At 37.7% G+C, this 22,164-nt stretch overlaps 1 protein-coding gene across 1 annotated transcript in view; it reads right to left on the reverse strand.

Moving 5' to 3' along the window:
- The window catches only part of TDP1 (tyrosyl-DNA phosphodiesterase 1), a 44,156-nt gene that overhangs the window by 4,566 nt on the left and 17,426 nt on the right, over nt 1–22,164 (reverse strand). The window contains exons 12-15 of the mRNA XM_048307445.1: nt 21,350–21,416; nt 18,444–18,551; nt 16,837–16,939; nt 6,939–7,053 (exon numbers count right to left, since the gene is read on the reverse strand). Of these exons, the coding sequence (XP_048163402.1) occupies nt 6,939–7,053; nt 16,837–16,939; nt 18,444–18,551; nt 21,350–21,416 (393 nt within the window). The remainder of the gene's footprint in view (nt 1–6,938; nt 7,054–16,836; nt 16,940–18,443; nt 18,552–21,349; nt 21,417–22,164) is intronic.

Genomic DNA, 22,164 nt, shown 5'->3' on the forward strand with positions numbered 1-22,164 from the left:
TTTGCCCTAAAGATACATCTCTGTCCACAAATGGCCTTCTGCTGTTCAGCTGTCGGAGGTGATCAACTGCAATTGCTCAAAACAGCAATATGAAAGGAGTCAGTAATGTACATGTTGCACACAACAAATGTTATCTGCTAAAAATTAATGAGGGCCTTTGTCATGTCAGAATAGGAGTGATCTTATTCTTTATTTTAAAACTGCCAGATGTAAAATATGCATGTTATTCCCCACAGCAAGGAAACATGCAAGATATGTATATACTGCATAATACAACTCTTTTGTGCTGGTAATTTAAAGCATTTGAGAATAGTCTAAAGGAAAAATGCCCAGGTAAAAGTCCTCTATGCAACCTTAACTCTGACCTGTCAGGATGTCACACTGTTACATTTCCTCAGACTTCAACTACGAATCTCTGCACAAGATGGCTCAAATCACATAGAAGTTCCAAAACCAGACTGGGCATCATATATCTACCCTGAAAAAGAATACCCAAACGAAACCACATTTTAAAATTCTTGACCTGACCAACTATTGAAGCAAAATACTGACCATCTGGTGAATTTGCCATGTCATGAGAGTGCTCTTACCTAATAATCTGAAGCACATCTCCCTGAGCCAACCATAAGCTCTGAGCTCAAATAAGTTGGCTAGCAACATGTGGCAAATCAGATCAGACAGTCAAGTGGCTCCTTCTGGTCTTCAAATCTGCAACCCGATCATAACACTACATAGAAGTGGCCAAACTAAATAGTGACTCTATAACTCAAGTTTCTTCTTATGCGAAGTGTTCACTTCTTCACAATCATTATAAACAGCTGGGAGAACAAGTGTACTCAAGTGTTACACTCGGACTCTGGGAGGCTCTCTGAGGACATGTCTGATGTCAAGCTGCATTATGAGAGCTTCAAACTCAAACTGCAGGTTTACCAGTCAATAATAATGCTTTTGGTTCGGCTGAGGAAGGAAACTGATACCAACACAGATGAAATTGGTTCCAACCCCAGCTTCCACATCCTGGGATATGAATTACAGTGACAATATACACTTGCTGCTTGAAAAATTGCAAACTAAACTTCTAAACATACTCAGATTTGTATTTACCATTGCTCTGAATGTTAAGTAAGTGAAATATTTTCTGTTCAATCTATTAGAATCATTATAAACAGGACTAGCTTCTAGTTGTCATCTACTAAGAAGAAAGGATATTCTCGAAGACTTTGTACCATATTAAGCACACTGAAAGTACTTAAATTGCTCTAAAAATTCATAGAGGATGCTGCTAGTCTAGTTCTTTCAAACCCTACAAAGTACACAGGTTTCATGCAGCTCTGCAACATTAAGTAGAAAAAAAAGGTGGTCATTGAAAAATATTAATTACTTTCCCAGAAGTCATCTTTCTTAATTTCCTAAAAAATATTTTAACTACTTGACAGAGAAAGTGGAGCATTCTAGAACTTAGAACAAGAAACAAAGGTCAGAGAATGGTAGAGACCACACACAGTGACATTTTCCCAGAACTTATACGACCTCCTAAGGTACAGCAGGTCCCTGTGAGGGAGCCCAGAGTAATAAGGAATTCCTATAGCTTTTCTGGACAAAACACCGATCTCTTCTTTTAAGCACTGTGTCACTAGCACAAAGCAGGATAAATGAAAATTCTTTCAACTCTTTAGGTAACAGTTTAAACACAAATACCTAAACCTACCAGATCTGGAAGCAAATATGCCAGGAAGTCTTTCTTCCTTTTATCCAGCACGATAGTTTATATGTAATAAATGAGATGCAGTGTTAGTATAGTTTCCTGAAATCACTATAAATATTTACCAAATGTAATTTCACCATACTCCCAATTCCCACTCATTGAAAACCAGACAAAATATCAAGCACTGAATATCTGAAGTTACAAGAAAAAGGTCAATTTGCTCTTCCATGCAAGTGTGGCAATGGAACACTGAACAGTGAGCAAGGCCCTTCACAAGGGAGAGAGCTGATCTTGGGAGTTATGTTAAAGAACCTTAACAAAATCACAGCTGTCAGAGGTTGAAAACTTCAGCTAGAGAACAATGAATTGTTAAGTGGACTGCCAATTCCTGCACAATGCTTGAACTTGTATTAAAGATAATTTTCATCTCATTTCCCCACCATTCTTCCAGCACGAGATTTGACAGCTTTAGCCCCCAGTTACCCAGGGTAAAACAGATCTTCCCACTGGAACAGAATGAAATACATCTTAATACATTTTTACAAGTTGTGAGAATCATTCAGGAAAAATCTTCAACAAAGGGCAAAACAACCAAGGCAATTCACAGAACTGGCATGTAGACAGACTAATATGTAGCTTCACTCTAACTTTAGATTCATCGCAACTGAGTTGGAACCTGTCTTATTTTCTTGCATACACATTCATCTTCTATATACTACTAATCAACTAATAGTTTCTTTCTTTGATCTAAATATATACACTTAAGAGAAAATTAAATGAGAAACAACTTTTTAAAAATGCATTTACCCCCCTATTTTATAGGGCTCTCTTCCAGAGGGTTTAAAAGGTTTCAGAGCATTTTGAACTAAGAGCTCAGAAAAAGCTTTTATAAATTCCTGCTTGTAACCCAGTCATAACTCAAGAGCTGCTGATAGATTTATTTTTAGTTCATCCCCTTTTCAATAGTGCTTAAGAATACTAAGTACACAAGATACCTAAATCTAAAATCTGGCAGAATAATACTGCAGAGAAATGTTTCACCTGCTGAGGTCTCCCTAAAAAGGCAGAAAACAGAGCCAATTAAACAGAAATCTCATCACACTTACCTGTAACTAAAAAGTTTAAGTGCAACTCACTAGGAAAAACACCAGATGAAGTAGCCCAAAATAGTGTACTATAATACAACAACAATATATTTTTACAATACATGTAAAGCATAGATTCTCTATTCATTGAGCTAATTGATCATATAATCCATTATTTTCTAGCTATTTTTAGATCCAAACATATTTTTCAAGCATTATTGTGTTTGCTGGTAGCTTTGATTGGGTGGTTGGGTTGTTTTTTGGAATTTTTTTTAATCATCCTGTGTAGTCAAAATAAGGTGCTTAAAAATATTGCTGGCATGATTCATCTCAGAAGAAACCTTACACACTCCCCATTGCAACTTCAAGTGACTACCAGCTATGGTTTGAGACTCAGTTAAATTTTACTCTTTGTTCACTCAGGGAGATCAAATGACTCTGGCTAACAGAAGCAGGTAGAGTTTATCTGTTCATATATTTACAACATATCACCGTGCAACCCTGAAATACAGCTGAAAACTAAACAAAAACAATGGCAAAATTTTAAATATGTGCCACACAGATAATACATTATAATTTCCCTACAGGTGACATTTTAAAACACATCAATGAATCCTTCAGTGAATACAGCTTAGCCTATGACTACGTTTCAGTGAGGGACAATCCATCTCTCAAGGAGAGAAAACCAGTACAAACCCAGGAAGTTATCTGTCTCACAATGATCTCAACTTACACTCCTTAGAAATCTTTGGAAGAACAACCAGAAGAAAAATCTTCTTGACTGTGTCTCCAAGAGACCCAATTTTTCTGTTTTGCCTAAAACTTAAGTTTTAGAATGAAACCTACTGACTAATGAGGCAAACCAGGCAAAGTAGGACAAGACTTTATCTTTTTCCTCCCTGTTATATTGGTGCAAGAAAAGTAGGGCAGAGGCCAAATTATTTCATTACTGTTGAACTTAATGGACTTTAAAAGATTGTGGATCAACCTCATGAATTATTGTGGCTGAAACCAGACAAATTATTTACATCATTTGCTGGTAAATTTATCATTGTATGTCCCGAGATATATTTTGTTACTTTTCAAGATGCATTTATTTCACTGTAACTGTTTCCATGCTGAATTTCTGTCCAATGTGATAAACACCAATTAATATGACAAAGTCTTTGTGACAGAATAACAAAGAATCTCTGCAATTAAATTATTTCCACAAACTAGGAAACTTTTCTTTCATTTTGTTACGTTATATAATAATAGCGTTCCATAAGCATATCTGATCTATGATTAGAATTTGTACAAGTACAGGAAAAAACAATTTATTTTTTTGAATTTTGTAAACTTCTAAGTAGAACTCTGCACGGCAAATGTATGGCCCTGCTCAGGACCATCTCTTCACTATTCTACCCACTTCTCCTTCCTCCTGCCCCTAGTAGGATTTTTCTGATTATATGAAAGTGACATGTACTTTGTTTTCCCATGGTTAGAGAATCTAAGTTCATGGAAAATCCCCCAGAGCCTTTTCTCCTTCAATTATAAGGATCAGTCAATATGGTTTCTTTGGGGAAAGGCTAATTACTTGCATTTTTGCTTCTCAAGACTATTAAAATACATCTATTTATATCACTCTCCAGAGAGTTGGGAGTTGACAACTGTATTGTTAAGGACAGATTACTTTATGAGCCCATCCCTCAACATGGGATTTCTTTAAACATCTTTTCCACCAGGAGGCTGCTGAACTGAAACAGAATATTCAGGGAAGAGACATGAAACGGCACAAGCAGCTGACTTCACTTCCACTGCCAAAGCCTAGACAAACCTGAATTCTGACATCTGTGCATATCCCAGCAGAAAGCTAGGACCCAAAACCAGAACTACAGTCAAACCAGTTCTCTAGAGAAGTAAGTTTTCCATGCAGAAAGTGAAAAAAGTTATTTGGAAAAGAGTCTTTACAGTTAGTTGAAATAGGCATAAAACTCACTAACGCAATAGGTTACATGTTGGAATTACAGCAAGGACAACATTAACTACACCAGTACATTTTTGCACATGGAAGATATGAAACTTTTGAGAATACACATACATGGATTCTGCTAATCTGTGCTTTAAAATTTCCAAAAATTTAAGTATGACCACTCAGAAAAACCTTCCTAAACCCATCAGTTTGAGCAGTACTTAACAAGCAGAGAGTGCATACATATCCCAGAGCACAACACTTAGTTGATCCAGTTGTAGTATATTCTTACCCTGTAGTTAGCTCAAAAGCCCAGCACAGTCCCTTCATGTCAGCTCCCCACAGCTCCCTGACATGACAGTAACAGCACTCAAACAGCGTGTTTTATACTGAATAAAACAACATAACAGTTCGCATTATCATTTCTACACTGGACAACTATTTTTTCTCTGGGAAAACTGAAACCACTTAAGAGGTCTTCTAGATAAGTAGTAAGCTCTTAGTGCAGAACAATCTTTCCAAGTTACAGAAGCTACAGAGCACACATCATATTGAGGAGGTGAATGCCTGACAGTGTAGCTGTTGATGTATTTAAGGTTTGGATTTGTATGACCATGGGTCTACTGATGAGAAGCCAGGCTTGTTGGAAGCTGAAGGGATTCACCTAAGTGGGGCATGAGCCTCTTTGCCAACAAGCTGGCCAGAACTTTAAGCAAAGGCTTCAGTCTAGACTTAGTAGTGGAAGAGGATGGAGTTTTGAGCAACATGTAAGAGCCAAGGGCTGCTGCTGCATTAGGAACCAACAGGAAAATACCTGTGAAATGCTGCAAAGCAATTAGGGCTTGCTCCTCTAAAAAAGTGACATGGTCAATGGCTCAGCTGATGTGGCTCTACAGGAATGCACACAGCATGGATAACACACAGGTGCTAGGCACCACTGTACAGCTAGAAAGATCTAATCAGTATCACTGAAACTTAGTGGCCTGAATCACATGACACTACAGACAATAGCCATAAGCTGTCCAGAAGGAAAGAAGACGGAGGGCTTTCCTCTCTACAGAGAAAAGTGGATTGACTACACAGAGCTGTGAAAAGTGAATGAGTGAAAGTGTACAGGTGAAAAACAGAGGTCAAGCCAACAGAGGAAACCTCATGGTTGGTATTTACTACAGATCACCTAATGACGAATATGCTGGTGAAGCCATCTTATTTCAACTACAGGAAGAAGCATCAAGCTCATAGTCCGATCCTGCAGCAGAGCTTCAATCACCCTGTGCCTTCACTTTTATTTACTGCGTAAGATGCTATTATAAAGTCTGTTGACTCCTTAGCTTTTAAATGTTCTTTCTCTCCACATCATTTGTTAGTTCAAAGATTCACTCAAACATCTGAGTTTCTATAAACTATCTGTGTTCCCATATCAAGCTCTGCGCTAGATGCTGTCTTTCTTAGACCAAGGCTTCTCAAAAAGGAAGCTAGTTACAATCTTCTGACATTAGTTTTAATAACAAAAATATAAAACTTTTCTCTTCCCAAATACTGCAGACTGCACACCAATATTATCCTCAATATATTTTTATATTTTTCAGCCATCATCACCACCCCACAGCCACACTTACTTATCACTTTCCTTATTTGCATGTTCTAGAGATAATCTCAGAAACCGAGACAGTTGAGATTTTGTACACCTCTTCAAGTGTTATGAAATACAGAATGGATCAAAAGCAACCCTTCTTTCTTCTCATTTACAGCAATTCTTTCACATGTGCATGATAGTATTTCTTTCACATTCCACTTCCAGAGGATTGTTTTTAGCTCATGCCTACTGTCTTCCAAACATTCCCTTTTCAAAACTCCTTCCCCTATTAGCTCTGCAAAAAACCATTTTGATTCCATAACAAATATCTATTTTCCTAATGCATATAAGAATCACAGAAGAGGAATAAAAACTAGCATTGAAGTTATTGATCCAAAACTTAAACAATAAAGAAAAAAATTAAAATAAAGAACCTTACAGTTGCTTTCTTTGAAGTCACAAGCAGAATGTGCAACTGGTATCACATCGCATATAATCACACCACAAAAAAAGTTAAAATAAATCCTTGGAACACAGCAGTATTCAACTGACTCAGAGTTACTCAACTAGCTTGCTTTATGTAGAATACAAGCCTACTTTTCTTCTGAAGTCACACCTTACCTTTGCTTCCATACTGTTCTGGTGGCAGGTCATAAGGTACAGGAAAATACGTTGCTGAATCTTTCCCTTCTGGAAGCTTTTTCCTTCCTACATGAAAGTAACCTCTGTCCAATCCCTATGAAAGAAGGGAAACATACAGAAGAAAAGACTTACTAGTTTTTCGGGAAAAAGACAAACTTAATCTACAATAGATGTTTTCTCAGTGAGTTATTTTAATGAACAAAACCTTTTGCCTCCTTTACTGAGATTAGATGCTTCCTGAAGCCACCTTTGTCTTAAAAACTCAGCTTCTCTTACTTCTGCTATTTCAGCTCTTCTCTTTTTATTACATCCATTGGCTTGGCCCCACATGTGGGTCCATATTGGTTATGTTCTGCCTTCTCAGGCCCTTGCACATATGCCAACTTATTTGCATGTTCACTAGGTAAACACCTTTGGTGTTTAATATTTAACTAAAGTGAAAAGCTTTCTCTTTGCTGCTTAGTTTCATCCTGACCACATTAATTGGATACTCAGTATGTTTCATGAACTAAACTAGAAATCCCTTTGTGTTATAGAAGCAAGTCTTCAAACCTGTGCTTCCCAGACATCTTGGGTAACATTATCCACAGACACAAAAAAATTTAACGAAGATTTGAAACTGCTTGCACAAAAGCTTCAAAGACTACACTTATATTAGAATGACAGCATTACTGTCAAACAAGGTTAAGGACTATAAAAAGAAAAAATGCAATACAGTACAAAGGCAGAGATTTGAAGTAATTCAAGTAACTTGGGCAGACGGTATTGCTTAGCCACTTCTCCAGAGAAATTGGATCCCAACTGTAGCGAGTTACACAAAAGCAAAATCTTAGTTCTGCGATTTCAAATAGCTTACTGTCAATCAATCACAGTTTGATTAGAACAGGCTAGAAATTTAAAGGCTATCAAGTTTTTTTATTTATTTATAAGACGTTACTGACAACTATATCTCCTTTTAAAATCATATAATAGTATGGGTTGGAAGGAACCTTCAAAAGTCATCTAGTTCAACCCCTGTGCACTGGGCAGGGACATCTTTCACTATCAGCAGGCTGTCAGAGCCCCATCCAACCTGACCCTGAATGTTCCCAGGGATGGGGCATCTACCATCTCTCAGGGCAACCTATGCCAATGTTTCACTATCCTCACAGTAAAGAACTTCTTCCTTAGATCGAGTCTAAATCTACCCTCTTCTAGTTTAGAACCATTGCCCCTCATCCTGTCCCTACAGTTCCTATTAAAAAGTCTGTCCCCATCTTTCTTATAAGCCCCCTTTAGGTACTGAAAGGCTGCAATAAAATTTCCTTGGAGCCTTCTCTTCTCCCGGCTGAACAACCCCAGCTCTTTCTGTCTTTCCTCATAGGAGAGGTGCTCCAGCTGTGACCATTTCTGTGTCTCTTCTCTGAACTCAGTCCAGCAGGTCCTTCCTGTGCTGAGGACCCTAGAGCTGGGGTCCTCAGCACAGAGCTGGATGCAGCACTGCAGGTGGGGTTTCACCAGAGCAGAGGGGCAGAATGCCCTCCCTCATCCTGCTGCCCACACTGCTTAGGATGCAGCCCAGGACACAATTGGCTTCCTGGCCTGTGAGCGCACACTGCCAGCTCATGTCCAAATATTAACTTATACTTTGTTCAAGCTCTGTGGTCCACCAGTCTGAGTTTTACTGCATTACTGTTTTGTGATAGTACAAGCAAGCATCTTAATTACCACTAAAAATCCTGTGGTATTCAAACACACATACTGTCTAAATTGAGAGTCCCATCTATATACAATATTTCAAGTCTTTCTTCACTGAAGTTTTACACCATCAAATGTTATCATTTTAAGTTGGAGATAGCAACATCCACATGACCACACAAAGCATGGGAATCAATGCAGCCTTGTACCTTTTTCTTTAATAGTCAAGAAGAATAGTAACCTAGAAAAATGAGAGCTGCCAAAGAATGTCAGATAGCAGTTCTAGCAAGTTAGCTCAAGAATCTCCTTTAGAATATAGATGTTTCTTTTGTCTGATGACCCAAAGTATGAGCAAACTACAGGCTATAATGTAAGAAACACTGTATTATTTCAAGGACTAGGCAAAAGCCACTGCCTTTTAAATGAAAGAACAGAGGAAACAAACAAACAAGCTCCATGCTGAAGGATTGCATGAATGAAAATCCAGTTTGAACTTCCCTTTCTTACACCATTTAAGTCAGATATTTTGATAGGTCTTCATTAAAACCAGGCTACAGCATTTTATGGAGCTTAGCCTTGAGGTAAAAAGTAACACATTCAAAACAAATCACTGTAAATATACAAGATTATTTTTAAAAGCTCATAAACATCTAAGGGTTTGAAGATGACTGAAAAAAATTCGTAATTACTTAGACAAAACACAACAATCAAGTCGTATAGCCTTACTTCCAACAAATTTGAATCACTCAGGGATTGGTAGAAATTTCATTTAAAATGCAAATAACCATACTTCTGTTTGCAGTAGAAAGAACGTGAAATATGCCACGGATTCTATAGCTCACAAACAACAGGAACTGTGTAAGTGGTGGTGGTGCCAAGAGATTTTTTTTCATAACTCACAGTAGTCAGGCTGCAGTTGGTGGGAGGGTCTGGGTGGTATGTATTCCTAGATACTACTCACAAGATGACATTTAAATTGTCAGTATGTATGTGACATGTATGAGGCTTGATCGCCCAGACATCCCGTGAGCTTCTTTTGTCTTCTACATAAACCTATGGGAAGAAATGTGGAAGGGGCAGAGAAGGTTTCTCTGCTGTATTGTGAGATGGTTCTTATTCTTAAAACAAACTTCATATGCCTGATCAACAGCACCAAATTACAAAGCTGCTGCCTGGCACCATCTGAGTTGGACAGTTGTGAAACCCTTGCTATCAAAAAGCACAGTGCAGAACATAACCTACTTCAGCTAGTAATATTTTTGTTTCTGCTTAATTTCTTCTACACTCCGTGCCCTGGTATTACTTCAGCATCTTTCTTTTCAGGTATTTTGCTTCCTTCTCTCATTCTACAACTTTGCTTTTCTCTGTCTTGTTCTTCCTCAGTACTTAGCAATTTTCCTCTCCTCTGAGAGCCTTATTTCCACTCTGATGCTGTCCTCCAATGCTGCTTGGCTCCACCAGTTCATCCCAAAATTGTTTTATTTGTCTGTCAGAATTTAACCTATAGAGATCTTCCATTCAGGAAATATTCATCTAAGCCAAGACATTTAGTTTTCCTCAAAACACCCTGGAGTAAGAGTCTAGTTTGTGGAACACATTCTTTAACAAGGCTCTCTGAGGAGATTCACATGCTTTTAAAAATAACTCATGTGTCTATCTTCACACAGAAATTGAAGTTAAGTCACACACTTTGTTTTGAGCATTTCCTGAATGTTGACAGCTCTCATTGCTGTTTCCAAAAAAACAAACCAGCAGGATCTTGCCTAAAATAATTTTGTCTGACTTGTAAATTTTCCTCAGCCATATTCTATTCTTGCAGAATTTTTCCCTCTGCAGTTTTATTTGCTCTTTGACTGCTGCTTACAGCAATACATTTTGAAATGTTAATAGATACATATCTCAACGGGGAAAGAATTTTCTTTTTGTACTTATAAAACTTTAGGTGCCAATAGGGGTTCTATTAGTGCCTTAGCATCATACATTGAAAAAGCAGTCATTGGGAAGAAAAATAGGAAAAGGAAGTTTAACAGCTTTTAAAATACTGCCTTCCAGTTTTTGAGAGTTTTTTGCCCCCAACACAAAGCAGATCACAGGCTATAAAAAAAGAGATCACATAACATAAAGGTAAGAATTGCTAGCCCTACTGAAGTGGGAATTAAGACTAATATCATTAGAGCATTTTAATCCTACTGAAGTAACTTCTAACATGAGACAACTGATCGTTCCACTGGATGCTACAGGACTATTGTTTCCAATGCCAGTAAACAGAAAAATAGTCCACTCTTAGGCAAAACTATTTAAAAACCTGCTAGTTTGCGCAGCAAAGAATTAAGGATGCACACAAACTTTACAGCAGCCATGCTCATCCGGCCAGCAGAATACACAGCAAAATCCTTCCTCAACACTGGGCACAATTACTCAAAAGAGAGCTTTATTCAACTGTACCAGAGGATTTTTTTTTTTTTTTTTGCTAAGAAGCCCACAGTGATAAATTCAGGTATCTAAACCCAAAGTTTCTTGGTTTGGGAAGTATTTGTCTGGCTGTCTTAACACTGGAATTTGAAAACCTTGTGGCAGTTCTGTGAACACTTAAAGCAAGGCTTAACATCCTGAAGTCTACATATAAAATCTTAGTTTACTTACATTGTATCAGCTTTCCCTCTCCCATTCTATTTCTATGGGATGAAAGACTTCATCCAAAACTAGAGAAGCCAAAGAAAAAGGTGGTACTACATTGCCTTGGAGTTAATGTTACAGTGAAAGAGCTTAACTGACTTGATTTTGGTTTTGCTCAAAGTTGAGCTATGACTGAAGGTGCCTGATTCAGTTATTTGAACACAGCAAAAATTTAAGCAGTTCAGTTCTGAAAAATCACATATATAATGCCTGGTTGCTCTCTAATCCAGATTCAGTTCATACACCCAGCCCCACAGTCAACTACGAAACAGTACTTCACTGCAGTGAGTATTCACCATCAAATACCGCACTTCAGAATCTGAAATACTGTTGTTAGTTGTCTGGGTTTGATTATCTAGTTATAATTGTAGGATTTGACAGCACTAGGTAGGACATTATGGGTAAGTTCTCAGTTTAATAGTATCTGTTATATTTCTCTGAGCTTGTATTTCTGAAAGCTGACTGGGCTAGAACCATATTCAACGAACCTTTAAAAAGCTTTAAGTATTCCACAAATTTTTGTACTATTTTACAGGTCAAGCTCAATTTATCTTAGCATCTTATCAGACACAGAAGCAGTGAGGAAGAACTATTTACTTAAAAGGCTTTCCATTAGTCACTTCCAAGATTTTTCAAACAAACTAATTACTGGAACATGCATCCCAGAACTCCATGCTTTTTGGTCACTGCGTTCTCATTACATGTTTTATCTGCTAAAGATGTACTTTATTTCAGCCTTTGGAAAGGAATCCCCAGCAGCTGAAAGAGCAAGTTGAAAAAGAGATAGTGTAGATGTAGGAGGTGAGAAACAGAGATGGAGATGGAAAGGGAAATGTAGTTCAAACACAGGACAATCTACCCTATAAACATTATTTTTTACTCAATAGAAGCTTGTGATCTAATGCCGGCATCAGCTGATTTTTCCCTAAACACTAAAACTGTAAATGATAACAGCTGCTGCTATGTTGAGAACAACGATTCAACATATTTCTGAGAGTCTGTATTAGCACACCAGGCCAAGACCCAACCTCAAAGCATAATTTTGGAAGCATTTTTTTTAAAAAGACAAAAACTGGCAGTCAGCTGATAGCAAGTGAGGAACGATCCACTTCCAAATTTGTATTCAGCAGAAAATAGAAGGCACAAACTGCAGAGCTAGAGGAGTTCTTAAGATAAGTGACATTAAGTGTGTGCTGTGCAAGTACACCAGGGTAATGTGGCCAAGTAGTCCAAGATGCTGGATTAAGGCTCCAATCTCTTCTGGGACATGGGTTCGACTCCCATCACTGCTAGGGATATTTTAATGGTTGGACTATATGATCTTAAAGGTCTTTTTTCAGCCTAAATAATTCTGTGATTCTCTGATGCTAAGTCTTAACTTCTACCACGATAAGTGTCATGAACTTTGTGATAAAACTGCATGAAATAATCTACGGAAACAGAACTACCAGGAAATGGCACTATTAAATCAGCACTCTGATAGCTAGAGCATAGTTCCTCAGAGCCTAGGAAAGCTCAGTTATGTTTCAAAGCACTTCATCTAGTTTATACTTTGCGTAACTTTAGCTGTAAACCAACTTTTCTGTTTCTAAAAATTTTAGTCTGTTCCCAGTTCCCTGTTACCTTCACTTAAAACTACTTTGCCACATAGCATTCTAAAACCACAATGAACCAGTGTGACAAGCACACTAAGTTACCAAAGAAGCACTTTTTATGCAGAGTTAACTGCAGGGCATATGCGTAAGAAATTCATAAACTCAGCAGTGCAACTTGAATATCAGATGAGTGCATGTACATAAACCCAGTATCGGTATTAGATTTATCTGACTACCTCCTTGTTACCAAAAGAAAAGCAGCTGTAGTGTCTCTCCTTGCTTTGCTCCCACCTTCACCGTATCATGTGACTAATCAGGTGACTTGTTTTCTTCCGGTTGCCAGTCTTCACAATTAATTATCAATATGCAGGAAATTGGGAGAAAAAGAGCTAAGTATTCTCTTCCAAAATACATACTGTCACATATTCTTGCAAGTTTTAAATGAGTTTCAATTAAGTTGTGTTCTGAGAGGTCTGAAACTCAAACATAAGACTATCTTGTGCACACTGACAGGTTTTAGTACAGCCATCTGCATAGGAGCTTTCTATAATTCACAAAAATAAGAGTGGTGCGGGCTGTAGAGAGAAAGCATTGTATTTACACAATGGTTAACTAACCTGTTACACACCACTTTGTAAAAAATACAGCAGGCCAAACAGACTCAGTGAGGAGAACCTTGAGAACATCATTGTGTAAAAAGTTTTATACCTGGACCTCTTTCTCCAGAATCATCTTTGCATTTTAAGTACAACCTTTGTCCCTCCACTCACCACCCTCCCAACCCAAATGATACAGAGGAAAAAAAACTGAGAAAAGAAGTAAAAGTGATCAAAAAATCTCCACCCTAGGAAGAACTGAGCAGGATAACAACTCTTAAATCTAGAAACAGATAAAAGTCTCTGGGAAGAGAGGTATGAAAAGGATGATTAGAGATCACATGGTTATTGCATCTTTCAGTGCAAGAAGAGAAAACTTTCAAATGAGTAACTTTCAGAACACTGCTTCATGTGACATTATTAAGTTGTGGAACTCAGCCAGAGCAGACTGTGACTGCCAAAAGCTTACAGACATCTAAGAGAAGACAAGAGACACTCACATAATAAGCCTGTAAGTTATGAAATATGCAGGGATAAACTACTACATAAATGTCTGGCCATCACACTTTTCCATGAGCATCTGCTTTTGACCACTGAGTTTTGAGATGTTCCTTTGATATGATAAAGCCTTCTACTCCCCCAACAATGGCTACTTTAAAGTAACTAGTGTGACAAAAAGGGAAAGAACAGGAAGCTCGGCTCTACTTCATACTGCACAATATGTTTTTCTTACCCAGATCTGAGCCGTTTATTCCTATTTTCCATCCAAAACTTCACAGACCAGCATTCTCCATAAACTCTGGTTTCAAAACCAGGCCAAAAGAAGGCTACCTCAATATGATTTCCCCAAATTGGAGCCATATGGATTTCAAGAGTGGACTGTTAGGAAGATAACAACTGTCTGGACAGACACAGCCAGGAAGCTGTGGTCAAGGGTTCTATATCCAGGTGGAGGCTGGTGACAAGTGATGTCCCTCAGTGCTCTGTCTTGGGACTGGTGCTCTTCAGCACCTTCATCAATGACACAGACAGCAGGACTGAGGGCTCCCTCAGCAAGCTCATCAACGACATCAAGCAGAGTGGTGCAGTTGACACACCTGAAGGACGCAATGCCATCCACAAGAAGCTGGACAAGAAACAGGCCCACAAGGACCTCATAACCTTCTACAAAATAAGAGGAAGGTGCTGTACCCAGGTCAGAACAATCCCAGACATGAGCACAGACTGCAAGAAATCATTGAGAGCAGCCCCTGTGGAGGAGGACTTGGGGGTACAGACGTGACCTGGCAATGTGCATCTGCAGCCCAGAAAGCCAATTGTGTCCTGGGCTGCATCCAAAGCAGTGCGGACAGCGGGGTGAGGGAGGGGATTCTGCCCCTCTGCTCTGCTGAGACCTCACCTGCAGTGCTGCATCCAGCTCTGGGGTCCTCACCATGGACCTGTTAGAGCAAGCCCACAGAAGGGCCACAAAGATCACAGAGCTGGAGCACCTCTCCTACAAAGACATGCTGAGAGAGTTGGGATTGTTCAGCCTGGAAAAGGAAAAGCTCCTCATTTCAGCCTTCCAGGAAGTTTAGAAAAAAGTGCATAGAGAAAATCCTGTGTAGAATGCAAGATTCAGGACAGAATGCAAGCCAAATGTTTCTCCCTGGGATTTGGAGGAGGGGGTAGTAGTGGGAGGTGGGAAGAGATTTTGTTTCGATGGGGTTTTTTAAGTGAAAAGTTTGCAGATTGGTAAGATCTAAAACAGGTATGGTCCTTCTTGGCAAAAAAACCTAACTCAAATATTCCTGATTTTCTACCCATTTGAAGAATGTTTCCCAAAATTAATAATGCACAGAAAAGCCAGAGTTAGAACAAGAAAATTCAAATTACATTATATGACCGTGGAATTTGGTGATCAGCTATATTTATACAAAACCCATCATTTACTAGGTACAAATACACCAGTAGCATAAATTCTTTGCTTGGCAACACCTGGAGATAACCAACTGGAAGTTGGAGTAGCCAACTTCCAAGAATATTAATTTATCCCTTTGAGGTCAGTTGCTGTTAAAAGTCAAATTTTTGCACAATTTTGTTTGCCCAATGCTTCATTACTCTGTTTTTAATAGTTGTTTACACAAAATGGTATTTCTTTTTTTTAGAGCTCATTGATATAAAAAACAATGCTTCCTACTACAAGAAGCTGTAGAATTTTTCTTGTTTCACTCTCCGATAAACATGTTTTCTTCCACATAAACCATGCTGGAGAATAACATCTCTAAGGTTCACAATACCAGAGACCTCACTACTATGCAAACTCATAAATGTCAAGAGCGAGATACAGGAGTTCTTTAGCTGCAGTCAGAAACCATCAATCTTAATATGCAATCTCAGGAGACTACAATTACCCAGTTACGGTAGGCAAATATTTTTACAATGTCATTTTTACAATGTCATAATATTAGTAAATATTCATTTGGGACTACATTACTAATCAGCATAAATGACAACATTATGTGATCATCTGTGAACGTTGTCTAGGAAATAAGTATTCTTCATCAGCAAAATATTTCTAAGGACTTTTAGCATACAAATACTTTTTCAGAGAAACTTGCAATTTCTTCCCTGGAAAGAAGAAATTTCACACAGGAAGAAGACTGAATGGTTTGTGATCATGGACTAACTGCTGTTGAGAATATTTTGGTACTATCAGGCTCACCAGAAAGAAGGAGGAATCAGCCATGTAACAAAAACCTCACATCTCCTCCCATCAGGTGACAGATGTAAGTATGACAAAACCCTACCTAAACAAAGAAGGGAAGATTTTTCTTAAATACAATGTACAATTAAGGACTTTCTACCACAGGATTTTGTAGAGGGCTAAAAACCAGCAAGTGTAGTTCAATAGGGAACTTGATGTGTTGAGACAGTCACATGACTGCAAACGCATTTCAGAGAATGAGCAAGAACAGCAATTGGTGCAGCATTGCTTATGAATTATTTCTCAAGTTACAACGCATACACCTTACTTCAATGTGAATATACGCTCACAGCCTAGTTTTAAAAAGCACAAAAGGAGAGATTTGATCAGCCTTTCCAGTAACACGTAGAGTATACGTTACAATTTTAAAATATTATTGCCTTACAAAAGTCACAGCAATACCAAATCCATACCTCCTGTGTAGGAAAACAAGACTCTACAAATACTTCACATGCACTCCATTTCCTGTTAACTTTCCAATCTCAAAATACAGAACCTACTGATTGGATTATTAGTCATGCATGTATTCATAAGTATTGGCAGATTTTCATCATATCCCAGGATTTGTGCTTGAACTATGAACTTACAAATGCTGAAGGCAAGAAAAGAACTCCAAGTTCATAGGAACGGATCATCAGTTGGCTGCCATTTTTCTCCAGAGCTCCCCAAGCTGCTTTAGATAGATTGGCACTGAGAAGAGAAACAAAGCATACTAGCAAGGCACAATCTTCAGGACAGAAAATGTTTAAATTCAATCAGAATAGCCTTCTCACAAAAAGTGACTTGGGTGTTATTCCCTTATTGCTATTTTAACAGCACAGTGGGAGCAACAGAGACAATATGCAGAAAGGCATTCATACAACACATGTGGATAATTAAACAAGCCTATTTCTGTCATATAGATCTACAAGACAAATTCAGCCTTTTGAATCTTCTCTGCACATTTCAGAAAGGAATTTGGTGCTGGTAAATAGCTTCAATTTGATGACTTAAGAAGATTAAAGGCTAGCTCAATTATGACTAGTTACAATACATTTAGTACAGAGTGGGTTTGCATTTTACATTTTAGTACAGAGTGTTAAATGGTATCCTTTGCTCTTGGCATTTTGTTCTTTGATCTATTTATGAAAACAAATACTTATCAAAGAGGTATTTTTGTTTCAATTTGCTATTCAGCACCATGCTGTAGTTAATCTTTCATCAGTATCTGCTACAAAGTAGATGAATTTGGGAGTCAAAAAATATGCAATTATGTTGTCAAAACCTACTTCTACAGCACAATACAAAACTTACACATGTTTTAATTGATGGACATAGCAGATGCTGTTTGGTAACAGCAAATGGTAGAACAGAAGAAACATGAGAAGAAAATAAAGCAACCATGAATTTCTGTGTTAGGTGGAGTGAGCACCACATTTAAATGACTTAAAACCCTTCAAAAGCACTTTAATCACTACCACTATTGCAGGCAACAGTATCAATGAGTGATGAAATTTAAAGAGACCAAATATAAAGAAAAAAAAAAATTAAAGTAACTGAGCATTTAAGAGTAAGGACACAAAGACCATAATCTATAGAATATACGATTGCATAAAAATCAGTTTTATCAAAACTGAAACATATCTGTATTTTTCATTCACAACAAGGCATTCTCCCTTAAAGTCAAGAAATTTCTTGCTTCCTCTTTTGGCTTCTTTAACAACTAAACAAGAGAAATATAAAGCTTATACTTCAAGGCAGACTGCTAAACAACTCAATCTGACAAAAGATGAGATTCCGAATTCTAGGTATCTGTAAGTTTTGTAACAGTAGGGCAGACCAAGGATAACTTTGGCTTAACCCATACCTATTTTTGTAGAAACCAGCACATTCATACCATACCACAGCATGTCTTAAAGAAACTTAACCCAGGATTTAAAAATATTTATCACCTTAGTTGGTGTTGAACTCCAAAACTGGCAGTCACAACTCAGACAAGATTTTAGTGCGTTTACCAGCAATTCCTGACATAACCATTTCAATCTGCAGCCTCAAAAGGCAATGCAAAGGAGAAACATTAAATATGGACAAAAATTCATATAGCTAATTGAAGTATTATGAGGGTTAGGGCAGTAATTCACCTGTTAACTGCAGCTGACAAAAACCCCACATATATAAAGTTCTTAAGTGAGAGCTGTATTGGTTAGCTGTTTACCTTGTTACTAAGAACCATGCAATCTTCTGGAAGTCAGGAGAGAGTCTCATGTATGTCTTAATGTGAGGTATAGCATGAGTTCGACCCGTGACCTCTGCTGACCATTTGCTAGAAAAACAAAAGGACTTATTTTCATATATGGTTTTACTTTGAGTTCTGAAAAATACTCTTCATACTACGCTGCCATAATTTCAGTAACACTACTTATTATACAGTCACACTCAATACTTATTTCTCCTAGAGAAGATCTTAAAATACCACATTTAACTGAACTGTTAATCCCAAATTTCAATTCTACTAGTAGTCAGAAGAGCAGGGTTTTTTTTTCTGTACAACCAATCCAGAGAGATATTCTCCTCAGTGTGTCATGCTCTCCTAACAAGTTTTTTCCATTCCTCCATTCCAGATAGCACTCAAGAAACTAAGTCTAAACTTCTGGCCAATATATCTTCTTTGAAGACTATTAATGGTTATGACTAAAACTGAATTTGGCACCAAACTAAACCTCACTGAATTCCCCAAGTTTATTACAATTTATTATCCATGACACAGAGGCAGGGAGATTGTTAGATTGGTAGATTGTTGCTGCTACTCTTCCTCTTCCCCTTTCTGTGCCCCTAAGCCACTGAGAAACTTGAGAGCTTAAGAGAATAGAGGTCATTCTATGCATATATAAAAAACTTGTTTAAAATAATAAGCCATTGCTGGATTAATTCAGCATCAATGTTACAGAACTAAACTGTAAACAAGCAGTAAATATATGGATGTAACTGAAGGTATGCAGTCATGGCATTAAAAAGCACTTCTTGTTCAAACACAATACTTTATCTACTATGAAAGCTGATCAAATATTCTGAAAGTAGCAATTAACAGAAATTATTAAGCATTGCAAACCTGTCCTCGTCAATTAGTAATACTTGAAGGAAAAACCAGCAATAATACCAGAGAGAAAACTCTGCAAATTACACTGTTCACACAGTAGCTAATCTAACACAGCAGTCTAGTAATCATTTGCTACAATCAGAAAAGTAAAATCAATATTAAGTTTAGTCACATTATTCTTTTGAGAAATTACAGTTCAGAGCTGCATTATAGGTTAAATACACTCAACTGGCGTAAGAGAGAAAAACAGCCCACAGACACTATGAAAATTACATACCTGGGACAGACATCCTGCCTCTTCATGGGAGAGGCTACAGGACACCATTTTTCAACTCCATTAATCTCTCCCTACTTGCAAAAAGGAATTATCCTTCTCCTTTATTGTAAACATAAAAGCCTTGTGGTTTTTTGTTTTTTCCTTTCAGCTCTGGTAGAATCCCTAGTTTCCTTCTGGTTTCATACTATTTTCCAGTATGAAGAGGAATTTTCTAAATTCCTCTAGTCCCTCCACTGCCCAAAGATTTGCATTATAGCAAGTCTTTAAAACAGCTCATCTTGTATTTACATCTATTGAAACCTACTGTTTTCTGTGTGTTCCAGGTTCCATGGGTAAGAAGCTGCTGTCTGGCTGCTGCCCTATGGTAAGAGTTTGCATGCAGGCTCTCCTCAAGGGCTACTACCCTGCATTATTGCAGGGTAAGGACCTGCATCTGGGTAGTTACTACAGAGCAATTGTGCAGGGCCACTGCCATCTGCAGCCAATTTAACAGATGAACTTGAAACAGCCCTTTTGCTGCCAGAGCAGGACCCTGTACGCCCAATGAGACAGGTACATGGGCATTTTCTCATTGAAAAGGAATAAATCAATGAATTATATCATTCTTAAGTAACATTCTGTGTACTAAGTAAGAGACTAACTGAAAAAAGGTTACATCTTTTTTCTAGTAAGATTCTCACGAGGCATATGACTACAGAAACTGAATTAAGACTGCACAAGCACTCCCAGATTTATGATTTTCTTGCTTTTTGCATCATGACTGAACAATCCTGAAAGCTTCAAGTTGATTGCAGCTTTCTTCCTTTGCTGAATATGCTCAGAGCACACAGTTTAAAGGCAGGAGACAAAGTCTCACATGCTTTCTGCCTGAGCTCCATTCCTTAGACATTGACCAGCAAGGCTCACAACAGCCATCACCTTCACTCCAGAATGGAGATGATCTCTGCAACTAGCAATTCTATTTCAGTCCCCTGAATACATACCCACCTGAACACAATCTTACTTAGTAAATATTCTTACCAGAGCAACCTCTGCCTGGAAGAGTTAAAAGTTTCTGATGAAAGGAATGGGAAGTTGTGGTCTTGTAAGAGGTTACAAGTTTTATAATTTTTTTTTGATCTTCGCAAAACAACTCTTCCCATTGTTCTCCAAACACATCTAAGTTTCTAAAGATTCAGCCTGAGGGAAACATCTGGCATGGAATGTGTCAGACTGTTAGAATTTGGCACAACCAGTAGCATGTGGAAATAGAAGTTCTTAATAGAAAATGTCAGGCATCTTTAACAAAAGATATTGCCATAAGGGACCAAGAATTTTTGCAGCTGGACTGCTGCACTTAGAAGAAAAAAATAAAGCAACCACCAAAAAAAGCCTTCCTAATCCTGTTGTGGTTCAGCTGAAATCCTATTAATAAAGAGGCACAAGTAGGGAAAGTGAAATACAACTCTAAGTTAAAAAAAAGGAGTAACATTATTCCAGTTCAGAGAAGAAACCTTAAACAAAAGTTTACAGAAACCTAAATCCAGTAGCAACATTATCCCATATAATTTTTATAGATAAACAGCATGTTCTACTGTTGGACATAAGATGCAGCAGATAAGGAACTAAAGGCCTTTATTTTAAGGAGTTTAAGAATATCATGCTTGTAACCGCTTCAACTTATTTGCTGTTAACACTCAAACATTACAGCATTGTAACTTTAAACATACAGTCTGAAAAAAACCCCAAAGAATTGAGTTCTACTTACTGAAAATAGGAATGCAACCACAGCTGTTTCTGTGCTGTCTGTATACTGTAGGGAAGTGAGCCACCAGCTTAAGAAAAAAAACAGAACATGTACATTTATTTTTTGAAAGACATTCTAAAAGCAGCAGGCATCTTGAGGAATAAGCTATGTGGGCTACCTTCATGAGTTACTTTCAGGAAATTATGAAATGCTCCAGTAGTATAAAATGGTATATACTTGCTGGAGTTTTTTCCATTCTTATAATTTAGCAAGTTCCTAAACACTACACAGCATATTTACACTAGGAAAAAGAGGAACTATACAGGGAGAATTATGGGTAGTTTTTTTTATATGATACTATTTGACATCAACAGATTGGAATCATTACCCGTACAAACTATAAAGAGGAAATAAAACAAGCAGGTTTCAGGAGTAAGAACAAACGTACCAAACCCCAAACAACGTTATTTTAAAAAGCAAGTACTTCTATGATGAAATTGTATTTGTATTGATTTGGCCTTTGGCTAATGCACCTTGTGATTTCTTGAAATGGATTTAACAAAGAAGAATCAGCCAGGCATACTGAATTATATTAGTGTTGTGTAGTAAAAGCATGATGCAAAGCCTACTCTATTCAACATGTCCTAGAAGATGCCATAAGAACCCATTACAAAAGCTTTACTGCTCTCAGGAATGCACTAACTGCTGTTCATTTGCACAAACACAGAATTGTGTAATTCACCAAGTTATTTCACAATGTGAAAGAAATTACAGTAAGAAGTCACTGGGCTGTACATAACCAGAAGTATTTAAAGACATGCTAACTTAATTCTGTG

The sequence above is a fragment of the Corvus hawaiiensis genome, chromosome 6 (assembly GCF_020740725.1).
Source record: "Corvus hawaiiensis isolate bCorHaw1 chromosome 6, bCorHaw1.pri.cur, whole genome shotgun sequence".
In the NCBI taxonomy this organism is placed as follows: domain Eukaryota; kingdom Metazoa; phylum Chordata; class Aves; order Passeriformes; family Corvidae; genus Corvus; species Corvus hawaiiensis.